General features: G+C 46.9%; 1 protein-coding gene across 1 annotated transcript in view; it reads right to left on the minus strand.

Annotated features, from left to right (window-relative positions):
• C3 (complement C3) overlaps positions 1 to 13,087 on the minus strand; it is a 34,853-nt gene that overhangs the window by 8,537 nt on the left and 13,229 nt on the right. The window contains exons 20-28 of the mRNA XM_082836826.1: positions 8,824 to 8,966; positions 8,519 to 8,731; positions 7,077 to 7,143; positions 6,894 to 6,980; positions 5,969 to 6,172; positions 5,397 to 5,472; positions 4,966 to 5,125; positions 3,855 to 3,953; positions 1,106 to 1,262 (exon numbers count right to left, since the gene is read on the minus strand). Coding sequence (XP_082692952.1) covers positions 1,106 to 1,262; positions 3,855 to 3,953; positions 4,966 to 5,125; positions 5,397 to 5,472; positions 5,969 to 6,172; positions 6,894 to 6,980; positions 7,077 to 7,143; positions 8,519 to 8,731; positions 8,824 to 8,966 — 1,206 coding nt within the window. The remainder of the gene's footprint in view (positions 1 to 1,105; positions 1,263 to 3,854; positions 3,954 to 4,965; positions 5,126 to 5,396; positions 5,473 to 5,968; positions 6,173 to 6,893; positions 6,981 to 7,076; positions 7,144 to 8,518; positions 8,732 to 8,823; positions 8,967 to 13,087) is intronic.

Raw genomic sequence — 13,087 nt, forward strand, 5'->3', positions numbered from 1 at the left:
TCTTCCTGCTGTCTCTCAAAGTATCCTGTGCTTCTCCCATCCCAGCACTATGATGCTCTACAGTAACCTATTAACTCATTTCTTTCTTCAACTGGAGTGTGAGGCCATAATGGCAGGAGCTGTGCTGTATTCACTGTGGTGTCCCAAGTGCCTAAGAAAGTAACAATGGCAGAGACTGTCACTAAGAACCATACCCTCCTCTTCCTGGGTACACAGTTGGACTACATCTCCCAGATGCCTTTGCAGGTAGGTATGGCCACATGACTGAGCTCTGGCCAATGGAATGTGCACGGCAATGATGGGGACCCTTCCATGTCTGGTCCACCTCCATTGCACAGTCTTCCTACTTCCCCTTCAGCTTGGATGGGATGTGTTCTGAGGCCCCAGAGTGGCAGAGCCTGGAAAAGATAGAGGCCTGGATCCCTGCATCACTGTACGGAGGAGAGCTGTTCACCAACAACAAACTTTTGTTGTGTTAAGCCACTTTAGTATATGTTACGCTATGTTACTTGAGATATCTTATTATCAGTGAGTGCAAACATGATACAGTGTCATCACTGTGCTGAATTCCCTATGGCATTATCTTATCGGATCTTAATTACCCTTGAGATAATGATATTATTAACAATATTAAAGGCAACGATGCTATCAGTGATAGAGCTCTTACAGTATGCTAGACCCTTTTCTACTTGCATTATTCATTTAATCTTTACAACCACCCTATGACATAGGTATCATTTTAAGATGAGGAAACTAAGGTCCAGAGAGGCTAAGCAACTTGTACAAGGTCAGACAGTGAGAAAGTGGCAGAGTGGGATTTCAATTTATATCTGTCTGATGTCAGTGCCCATGTTCTTAATGACACCTCACTGCCGTGTCATAGCAAGTGCTCAACACACAACATTCAACATTGTTGAATGAACTGTGCAATGAACCTTCTTGTGTGGCTTACACTGAGAACTTTTCACACCATAGAGTCATCCATCCCAGCTCAGCTTGGAGCTGTCCATCCCAGTGCAGCTTAAAGCCATGCATCCCAGCTCGAGAGGGCCACCCTCACACCCCAGCCATGCATCCCTCTTTACCCCTCCAGGCTGCCCCTCACCTGTGGCTGTGTTCAGAAATTTGTTGACGAGGGCATCGTCCAGCTTGCCCAACAGAGCCAGGGCGTAGCCAGCAATGGCCACAGTATATGGTCTTTGCAACTCTATATAGTGGTCTTCAAGGAAGTCTCCTGCCTTAGTGATGCTGCGCCCCAGGCTCTATGAGAAAGAGGATTGGGTGCTCTGGTCAGGTGGGCGTTGCTGCCACAGAGAACTGGTAAGGATCACATAAGCATCACTTCTTGGGCACCAGGTGGTTTCTGTCCTTGGGACCTATCTGCCTTGCATCTGTCTATTTTCGAGGGTTTCCCATTGTGAGCTGCTTTGTTGCTGAGTACCTAGTCTGTGCTGGGGTGGGGGGGGCGGGGGAGTCTATATACCCTGTGTTGTGCTAGTAAATGTTTAAACAACATTGTTAACAACCAGCTCTCCAGTGGAGGCACGGGATTGGGGGGTGGGTGGGTGGAGGGGTTGCTAGTTTATAGATTGCCAATTACTGTGGTGTAAAAACTTCCACGATGGTCAATTTCAAGCTACTAATGTGATGTCCCTGAACATGCAGTGGGGAAGAGATGTCCCCAAAAGGCACTCGTGAGCTAGTATGAGGCAGATTCAGCACACCAAGGGAACACCTCTTATCCAATCATTATCATCATCACAGCTAGCTCTTACTATGTCCCAGTCATATATTCGCTCATTTAATCTCATAAAATCCTATGAGACAGGTATTATTTTCATCATTATCCTACTGCACAGATAAAAATACTGTGACCCAGAAAGATGGGGATTGGGAGAAGACATGATTTGAAGTGTTTGCTGATTTCCCTGGTGTCAATACTATCATGGCTGATTTCAACCTAGCAATGTGGCATCACTGAATGTAGATTTGGGAAGAGATGGGCAGTAACACAACATCATATAATATTTCCACCATACAGATACAATAGACAAAAGTAACCTCAAGAGAATATGATAAAAGGTAGCAAAATATGTAGGAAGTGATACATTTTAAGTGTTTATTACCTGTGTTTTTAGTGTTTAATGTTTGCAGTTTAACTGTAAGTTGATCTAATTTAATTTTTAATAATGATTGTCTTTAACAACCAGCTTGCAAAGTCCTGGAAATTTAACAACTGGCTTCCACAAGCTGGGCAGCATCCTGTTGATTTAAATGCCAGCAGTCTGGTTCCACAGCCTATGCCATACTTCATGCTGTGTTGTAGAAGAAACAATCCTTTGCCTGCCCAGCTCTCCCTCCTACATCTGTCATTGACTGTTGTAAGAATACCTCCTCCCTTTCATTCACATGGCCACAGTGGAAGCAGCCATATTTGCCCACTAAGACCTACTTCCTGGCCTCAGCTGATTGGTCCAGGGGTGAATCCCTGACCCAAGCTGAGCCAATCAGAATCCTTCACTGGGAATCTGAGCTCTAGCCTTGGTCTGACTATTTCGCCAAGGAAGACAGCCATGTTCTGCCAGTCAGGCTGGATGGCAGGGAAAAGTTGAATTATTGGGCGAGAAGGGAATGAAAGACATGTGAGAACATGAAGAACACAGCATCCTGGCAGAGTCCCTGAGGCTATTTTCATTTTTTTTTTTTTTTGACTTCACAGGCATGTGGGATCTTAGTTCCCCAAGCAGGGATCGGACCTTAACCACTGGACTACCAAGGAAGTCCCTACTTTCATCTTTGAATTCGATAAATTCTTAGATCCCTAAAATAAAATTCCCATCTATTTTTGTACAATCTAGGTCACATGTATGATAACTAGGACACATGTGTGACATCTAGGACAACTCAGAGAGTCCTAAAAAAAAGCAAAGATTATTATACCCATTTTACAGATGCACACACTGAGGCCCAGCAAGGGGAAGTGCCTGAGAGTCAGGATTTGAGGTCAGTTCTGTCTGACCCCACAGTTCTAGTGCTCTTTTCTGCTATAATTTCTCTCAAATCTTCAAGGTTGGAACCAGGAAGGCCTGGGTCCCTCTTGGGCATAAAAGGTAACAGCCCCCTCCCCTCCACCTCTTTTCTGGGGTTCTGAGGAGGGAGAAGCACCTGGCTGAAGGGGAGGTCCTGAGGTTCCCCACTAGGGCAACTAAAATTCAAACAACCCACTCTCAAAACCCCAGGGCAAAGCAGAGGGAGTGATTACAGATTCTCAGGAGCCTGTCTTTCTAAGCTTCTCTGCTTCAGAACCAAAACTAGAGGAAAAGGGGATAGCAATGAACCAACATTTTTAATGCTTTTCCTTTTGGGGTCATGGACCCCTTTAAAAATCTCCTGAAAGATCCCTCAGACTAAGGTAATAGTCTTGAGGATTCCGCCCCCACTCCCCTTTTAGCTCTGTGTCCTGAGTTTTCTTTACGGAAGCAGCAAGGATACAGATGTAGGAGTGTTGTGGAAAGCAAGCTGAAGGGACTTTTGTTGAAATTGGCTACAAGTCTCTGACAATGGTAAAGCAGGCAGAAAGGACCTGATCTTTGATTTCTCTGTGCCTCAGTTTTCTCTTCTATAAACTGGGGATAATAAGAGTAGCCTACCTCTTGGGCTGTTACAAGGATTACAGGACTTACACTTGTCACACTCTTAGATGAGTTATCTTAGTTAGATACTCTTATGGCTGCTGTGGTGGTTGTTACCGCACTGGGAGGACTGGAAATGGCCCGAAAGCAACACCTCACCTTCCCAGGTGGATGTGTCCTGCGTGGGGGAGAGGAAGAAGGGAGAGAGCGGGGGACACTTACGTTGACCTGTGCCTCGCAAATGTCTCTAGCCTCCTGCAGCGCGATGAGAACAAACGCCGTGAGGGACACGTCTTTCTCCTCGGGATTCTTGAAGCCACCCTAGAGGAGAAGCAGGAAACAAGGATAGGGTCACCAGTGTGTTCCCACACGCCAACCAACCCCCCTGTAGGATCAGCCAGTTAAGGCAGCGCTGGGTCTCTTCCCAGTTTCTCCCCAGGAGGGTCAAGCTCTTTGGTATTCATTCATTCATTCTGCAAATGTTGCTGATGGTGTGGTTGAGATGTTGGATGAAAACCAGACTCTGGCCCCAGCCCTCATGGAACTCCCCATCTGGTAGGGGAGACAGATAGGAACCAACCAGCTCATCAACAAATATATAATTACAAACTGATGAGTGCTGCACAGGAGAAGTGGATGTGGCATTGAGAAAGGACAGTGGGAGTGTGACTCAGTCACGGAAAAGTGTCCCTGAGGGATGATAGCTGGAACCACAATCTGAACAGTGAGTAGGAGTAAACTCTCAAAGAGGGCAGGGGTTAGCATGCCAGGCAGCAGGAACAGCATGTGCAAAGGCCCTGTGTCTGTATAGAGCAAGGCTCCCAGCAGTACAGGTGGAGTGTGGAAAGAAGGAGGTAAGGCTATGAGGCTGGAAGCCTGAAAGGTCAGGCTAAGGCATCAATTCTCCAACTTAAGCACACCTGGTGGGGGTGGTGGGGGGAGGGTGTTAAAACTTAGATTCCTAGGCGTTGCCCCTAAATTTTCTGGTTCAGTGCATCTGGAGTCCAGCCTGAGAATTTCTGACATTTTGCATTTCTAACAAGTTTGCAGATAGTACTGATGCTGCTGGCCTGGGGAGCACACTTTTAGGACCACAGCTCTGAGTTCTGTGTTTAAGAGCAATGGGGAGCCAGGGGAATTTCGTTTTGCACCAGATCCTGTAGGTCTCTGGTTTTTGCAAGGGAGGAATGACACTTTCAGTTCCCTCATTTCCCTATTCCCACACACAGTGAATTGGGCAGTGGGTGGATGACGGAATCTTCCTCCAGTCCATCCTGTGATGCTCAGGTGCCCTCCTCTCCCAGCCTGCTCCGTATCTCTCTCTGCCTCTTACAATCATTTCTTGGTGTATCACGGGCCCATCCTCCTGGAAGACTCCATCAGGCTTCTGCTTCTCTAGGATCAGCCATTTGACGGCCCCACAGAGGACCTGGGAGTCGATGGCGATGAGGTTGGAGGCCAGTGAGAAGACCTTGACCACGAAGGCCGTCAGCCTGGTGGGTGGGTACAGAGCATGAGCCAATTGTCTCTGGGATCCGGAGACTGGCATCCCAGACAACCAATGAGCAGAGAGAGGCAGGGCCTAGCCTGGTCGGCCCAGCTTCCCTTCCCAAATCTCAGGGCCCAGCGTTGCCTGCAGGTTACACAGCGGGCTGGTACCTTGACTCTGGGTGGCGACCCGCCTAGACCACCCCAGGCCGGGATCCAGGCCCTGCTCAGGGAGGTGCAAGGCTGAGGATGAGCAAGCTGATCGTGGAGACTCACCAGGTGCTGGGTGGCCGGTTCAGGAAGGCGGCGTAAGCCGAGTTGGGTTGTCTGTAGGCCAGCTGCTGGGTGTACCCTGCAGGGAGGAGAGAAGTGTCACTAGAGGCTGCGTGGAGGGGGTGGCTGGGGTGGGTAGGCCAGGTAGGGGAGGGGCTTAGAAAGAGGATAAAGATTCTGTGAGGGGCGGGACAGGGGTCCAGAGAGGAAAGGGGGGGCTCTGGGCAGGGGGCGGGCGTATAGGAGGGAGAGGGACTCAGAGAGGGTGGGAGGATCAGAGAGAAGAAGGGGAAGGAGTTCTCGGAGGAGAGGGGATTCAGAGAGAGGAGGGTTCTCAAAATGGGTTCTCAGGGGCAAGCGGGCCTCAGCGGGGGAGGGAGCTCAGAGAGGGGCTCAGAGAGGGGTGAGGGAGTGCTCTCAGAGGAGGGGCGGGGCCTCGAGATGGGCGGGGTCTCAGGAGCGGAGGGGGCTCAGAGGGGCAGGGTCCAGGGGTGGAGGGGTTTCATAGGAGCGGGTCTCAGAGAGGTGGGGTCTCAGGGCCGGAGGGGGCTCAGAGGGGCGGGTGGGGCGCACACCCTTCTTGATGAGCTCCAAGGACTCCTGCCGCTTCTCCAGGCCGAACTTCTCCCACTGTTCTGTGTTGTCCAGGTAGTGCACCGCGATGACCGTGGGCGTCATGCTGATCATGTTCTGCTCCCCACAGCCCGAGGGGGTTTGGATGAGGTGCTTCAGGCGCTCCCCGTTGATGGCATCCTCTGTCAACTGGGCCACTGGGGTCCCTGCAGCCGGGCGTGAGGATGGCACTCAAGTCTGGGGCTGCCCCCAGCATTTCCAGGCTCTGACCAGCCAGGGCCCAAGGGGTCAGGGACAGCTGGGAGCATGTCAATGATGGAAGTGACGCACGGCTGAGTGGCTAGAGGGGGCTCTGCATTTGTGGGCGGTGGGAGTGGGCTTCTGCTTCACAGGGGAACTCCGGTCCCTGGGTCCTCTGGTTACACCAGTGGTAAAATAATGCCAGGAACAACAACCATGAATACTTTTATCATGCTTAATGCTATTTGCTAGGCTCTGTTCTAACACCATACAGTATCTCATTTAATCCTCCCAACAACCCTTAGATATCGATACTATTATTCACCCCTATCACAGATGAGGAAACCAAGGGTCTCCTCCCAAAACCTTACAGCTCTCAAGTTGCAAGGTGCCTTTCCAGCTCCGTCTTGCCCCTTCCTGCCCCAGTTCTCCATCCGAGGCAATTAAATCCAGAACTTCTTCCCTTGAACTCTACTGCTTCTTTATCAGCAAAAGCTATTTGCTGAACTAAGTACTGCCTGGAGCCTTCTATAAAGCAGATTAAGGAGGGGTTCTAGCTGAAGAGGAGGCGGGAAACACAGTGGTTAAATACTCCTGGGATTAGATGGAACTGGGCTCCCTGCTTAGGAGTCATGGCCCCCCAACACCATTCTGGGTCCCCTGGGATTGGGGCCAAGGGCATCTCACCTTGCAGGAGGATCTTGGTCTCTGACTCCGTGTCTGGGACTTGGTCACTGAGATCGGCGGCTTTGATTTCCTCTCGCTGCACTCCCTCTGCCGGGTAAATGGGAGACACCAATGGCACCAGCCCCCTCCCACCCCACCCTGCATCACCACCCAGGCCTCACCCCCTCTGCCTCGCTGACTCACTTTGGCCCAGATGTTCTGGATCCAGTGTGCGGACGGTCACAGTTTTGTTGACTCTCATTCCTTCTGGCTGGACAGTGTTAGGGGTAGGGGGAGTCGTGTGAATAAAAGGGCAGACAGACAGTCAGCAGGGCACTGTTCTTGGGATTACTGTAGCATAAGGCATGATGGCCTCCACCTGACCTTAGCTGTATGACTGGAAGTCAGTTACTTAACTTGTCTGTGCCTCAGCTTCCTTCCTTTTAAGGAGGTAATATAAACATCTACCTTGGGCTTCCCTGGTGGTGCAGTGGTTGAGAGTCCGCCTGCCGGTGCAGGGGACATGGGTTCGTGCCCCGGTCCGGGAAGATCCCACATGCCGCGGAGCGGCTGGGCCCGTGAGCCATGGCCGCTGAGCCTGCGCGTCCGGAGCCTGTGCTCCGCAACGGGAGCGGCCACAAGAGTGAGAGGCCTGCGTACCGCAAAAAACAAAAACAAAAACATCTACCTCATACCCACTGTTGTGCAAATTAATAATAAAATTATAAATTAATAAAGAAATAACAAGACCTTTAGAAATCTTCCTATGTGCCTAGAAGATTGCTTTCCTGGGGTTAATTCATGTAATCTTCACAACAACCCACTGGAGTGGGTACTGCTATTATCAATGCCATTTTAAAGATGGGGTAACTGGGATACAGACAGGTGAAGTAACTTGCCCAAGGTCACACAGTGAGTAGAACAGAATTTGGGCTTGAACCTGGTACTCTGCTCCAGAGTCTGTTTTTAAACCAAATGCCTCTCAATGGGCTAAATAAAATAAAAATATAAAAATAAAACAAATAATATAAAAGTAAAACAAAAATTTTAAATAAATAAATAAGAAAAAAGAAAAAATAAATGAAAGAATGTACATAAGTACTAACACAGTGGCTGACACATAAGTGCTCAATTAAAATAGGGGCTATCTTAATTAGAATCAAAGGCCCAATGTGAGCTGTCACGTGTCTACAGATAAACATTTTTATTTTATTTATTTATTTATTTGGCTGCACCGTGCGGCTTACGAGATCTTAGTTCCCTAACCAGGGATCGAACCCGGGGCCACAGCAGTGAAAGCGCTGAGTCCCAATCACTGGACTGCCAGGGATTTCCCACCAAGATTTTTAAAGTCAAAAGAAAACTCCTATGCTGAAAGGTGTTACAAAATGTCATATTTGATATTAAAATATATTTTAATGAAAAAAATATTATTGATCTTTGTTTGAGCTTTTGGGTGCACCCTAAAATTGTGTGCCCAAGGAGAATACCTCACTTGCCTCACCCTAATCCCGGCCCTGCTTCCAAACCTCCAGGACTCCTGAATTTCCTAAGGTTGGCCTGGGTCTCTAACCTGGGTTGACAGCACAGGGAGAACAGGAGCCTTTCCTGAAGGACGAGCGGCAGCAGGTACCCCAAGGACTCACCACGACCTTCAGGGTCTTCTTGACGCCATCACTGATGAAGTGGTTGTAGACAGCAGCCTTGACCTCCACCTCATGGAGGCCGATCTTCAGGGGCACAATGACATAAGGCACGGGCACCGAGGACTTGGGTGGGATGATCAGAGTCTGCTGGTGGCGCTTCTTGGCTGTTGCCAGGCTACAGAAGGCTGGATTGTAGAGCAATTCCACCCTCACCTGCCGGGGAGAGAGAGTATCAAGTCAGGGGAATGTACCACAGACCCTCTTCTCCAAGCCCCCATCATGCTTCCATTGCACCAGGGGCCCACCTTGAGCTCCTCCGCCTCCCGGTAGTTGTAGAGGACGGCTCGGATCTCCACCTGCTCATTGCGCACAACAGAGTAGGGTAGACGCAGGTCAATGAAGAAATCCTGCATCACCGTGACCTCATAGGGGTCAGCCACACAGATCCCTGCCCGGGTGGAAACAGAACATGAAGTGTCAGGGGTGGGGCAGGGGGTGGGCCAGGTGGACTGGATCCAAGTTCAGGTCCAACTTCTTGCCCCTACCAATGTCTCAGTGCTTACCTCTGACCACTGGAGCTGTCCCAAAGTCAGCCTGTCTTTGCAGAAGCCCATAGACGAACCATCATTAATGGTGATAACTTACAGATGGTGGTGGTGGCTGGGAGTTGCCATGATTTAATGGTTCCCATTTTCTCTGTAATTTTACTCATAGATAGATATGTAGGAGGGAAGAAGGCAAGCATAAATGAAGGGTCTATATGTACGATCTCCAAAATGGTAGCCCCAAGTGGTCACTGGGCACTTGAAATGTGGCTAGCTCGAGTGAGAACTGGATTCCTACTTTTTTTCCTTTTAATTAACTTAGATTTAAACTTAAAAAGCCAATGCTCATTGTGAATGTAATAAAAACCACTGAATTGTACACTTTCAAATGGTGACTTTCATGTTATGTGAATTACATCTCAATTTTAAAAAGGATGCTTGATTCAGTGATTGGAAAACTTTTAAAGCTTTTAGTTTAAGTATGTTTAGAACAACTTGGATAGGCCAATCTACCTTTTCAACTGTAAATTTTATGGATCCCAAAATACAGATCAGAGTATTTTCAATGAAAAGCTAGCATCCTAATTTAGATGCACTGTCAGTATAAAATACATGGCAGATTTCAAAGGCTCAGTACAAACAAAAATAAAATACATGGGCCTTCCCTGGTGGCACAGTGGTTGAGAGTCCGCCTGCCGATGCAGGGGACACGGGTTCGTGCCCCGGTCTGGGAAGATCCCACATGCCGCGGAGCGGCTGGGCCCGTGAGCCATGGCCACTGAGCCTGCGCGTCCGGAGCCTGTGCTCCGCAACGGGAGAGGTCACAACAGTGAGAGGCCCGTGTACCGCCAAAAAAAAACAAAAAAACAAAAAAACAAAAAAACTTGATTAATAAATTTGAGATATTAATCGGTTATTCTTAAATATTAATAGATTTGCTATTGTAACATGATTACTGTGGTAGTGGTTTTGCAAATTTTTACAAAATGTTGAAATAATAATATTTTGGATATATTTGGATTAAATAAAGTGTATTATTAAAATTGATTTAATCTACTCCTTTTTTGTGGAGCTACCAGAAAATTTTAGATGACATACACAGCTTGCATTATATTTCTAATGGACAGTGCTGATCTACATTGTAAAAATTAATGAAAGGACACCTCAACTAAAATTGGAGAAGGGAAGGCCTGTAGAGGGAGCTCTGATGCCCTACCACTGACTTCAGTTATCCCAAACAGGAAGATGTTATCCCAAACAGGAAGATGTTAACAGATCCCAACAGGAAGAAGCTTCAATTACAGACCCCAACTGGAAAAGATGTTTGCACTCCCAAACAGAAAGTGCAATTAACTTAACTACAGCAGGAGGAAGGAAGATTTTCTTCCTGCCCAGCAACAAGCCCAGCCAATGAAAACACTGCAGCTCAGCCAATGAGAAACTGTCTTACCTGAATTGTTACTTTCCTCCAATGAGGACATTTTCCTCTTGCTGATGACTTGTTTGCCCTACCCTTCATTCTATAAAAACCTTTAATTTTGTACAACTCCTCTGAGTATCTCTCTCCTTGCCAGATAAGATGCTGCCCAGCTCATGAATTGTTTAACAAACCCAATTAGATCTTCAAATTTACTCAGTTGAATTTTGTTAACAACATTGAGCAAAACGATGCTTAAAAACAGTGGTTACTTGTGATACAACAGTTACCAGATTAAATGTAAGCAAAGTGTTGATGCAAGTGAAATTTGTGAAAACATTATCACATTAATCATAATGTTACACCAAGAAATCTATTAAGATTGGAGGGAATTCCCTGGCGGTCCAGTGGTTAGGACTCCCTGCTCTCACTGCTGAGGGCCAATCCCTGACTGGACCAGGGTTCAATCCCTGGTTGGGGAACTAAGATTCCATAAGCCACGCACCACCGCCAAAAAAGAAAAAAAAAGATCTGATAATTTTCCGTATTCTTCAATGGCAGAAAAAATAATAATCAGAGGCTTGAACAAAATCCTTATTTCCCAATCTACAGTCATTTACTCATCACCCTCGGGGGGTCTGCTAGAGTCACTGGTTTAATTTACCATTTCTTACTTACTATTCACATTTTTAAACTCAAATTTAATTTACTACGGTGCATGAGAACCCAGGTTCTTGTGCCATAAACAGGTTACCTCAAGGAAAACAAAATGATTTTGTTAAATACTAGTTAGCTTGTGTTGCCCGCAGAAAGCTAGACCACTCTCTCTTCGTTTAAAAAAGGAGTTAAACAAGAAGTAGAGACAAAGTAAAGACATCCTTGCACTAGACTTAGCTTTTCTCCTTGAATGAGATGGAAGGAAGAATGGAAAGAGAACCAAAAAAGGAATGACTTATGATACACAATTCCTGTCACTTCAAGGCAGTGAAACAATTATTCTGTGTGATACTGTGACAGTGGCTACAAGTCATGATGTATTTATCCAAACCCATAGAATGTACAACACCAAGAGTGAATCCTAATGTCAACTATGGACTTCAGTTCATAATAATGTATCAGTATTGGCCCATCCACTATAACAAACGTACCACACTAATGCAAGATGTTAACAATAGGGGAATCTGGGGGAGAGAGGGGTACGTGGCACCTCTCTATACTTTTTGCTCAATTGTTTCTGAAAACCTAATACATTTTAAAAAAATCTCTTTGTTAAAAAGAAATGAGGGACTTCGCTGGTGGTCCAGTGGTTAAGAATCCGCCCTCCAATGCAGGGGACGTGAGTTCAATCCCTGGTCTGGGAACTAAGATCCCCCATGCCACAGGGCAACTAAGCCCGTGACCCACAACTACTGAGCATGCAAGCCACAACTAGAGAGCCCACGTGCTCTGGAGCCAGTACACCACAACTAGAGAGAAGCCCTCACGCCAAAACGAAGAGCCCGCGCTGCAACTGAGACCCCACGCAGCCAAAAAGTAAATAAATAAATAAATATTTTTTTAAAAAGACATGGCTACGCCAGAAACTAACACAACACTGTAAATCAACTATACTTCAATTAAAAAAAAGAAAGAAAGAAAGAAATGACTTCTGATGCCTGCTTTGTGTCATTTAAGGGAGCGTCTATGCATCTCCGAAAGGCATTTACCCTTTGATCCCTAAAGTATGTTCGACTCCAATAATAAAAATAATAGCTCACACTCATCGAACATTTACAATGTGTCAGGTACTATTATCACTATTATAAAATCCCAACACTTTGAATAGGTACTATTTCTATTGTGCCCATTTTACGGATGAGCACAGAGAGGCTGGGTAACTTGACGAAGGCCACACAGCTGCCCCGAGGAGGACCTGCGATTTGGACACAGGCACTTGGGCTTGGGAAGCTCCTTGCTTTTAACCTTACTGACTCTTTAATTCCTAATAGCTCACAAGTCTAAAAATTTCAAGTTCTATTGGTTATCATGCTTCAGTCTTTATTCTGAAGTTTGGATTCCTGAAAGTTTCATTCACTTGTGATCCTGGGCAAGTTACCTTCTTTCCCTGGCTTCAGTGTTCTCAGTTGTAGGAGAATCATAGTACCAACCTTATAGGGTAGTTGTGAGCATTAAATGAGGTAATATGTAGAGGGTTAATGATGTTGAAAAGACATCACAGGCAAGATCTAAAAACCACAGGGATTCTGCCCCCCCCCCCCCGGGGACATTTGGTAATATCTGGGGACATTTTGGATGTCACAACCAGGGAGATGGGTTGCTACTGGAATCTAGCAGGTAGAAGCCATGAAGATACCCAACATCTTATATTGCACAGGACAGTCCTCTGCCACAAAGAATGACCCAGCTCAGAATGACATCAGTGATGAGATTGAGAAATGCTGGTGCAGGGAAGAACTCTTCCAACATTCATGTCCATACAAATCTCCTGGGGATCAGGAGATGTTTCCAGTGATAAAATGCACATTCTGACTGAGCAGGTTAGGAGTGACTAAGATTCTGAATGTCTAACAAACTCCCTGGTAAACCTACTTTACCAGATTGCAGCTG

Source organism: Leucopleurus acutus (assembly GCF_964270905.1).
Source record: "Leucopleurus acutus genome assembly, chromosome: 3".
Taxonomy (NCBI): Eukaryota; Metazoa; Chordata; class Mammalia; order Artiodactyla; family Delphinidae; genus Leucopleurus; species Leucopleurus acutus.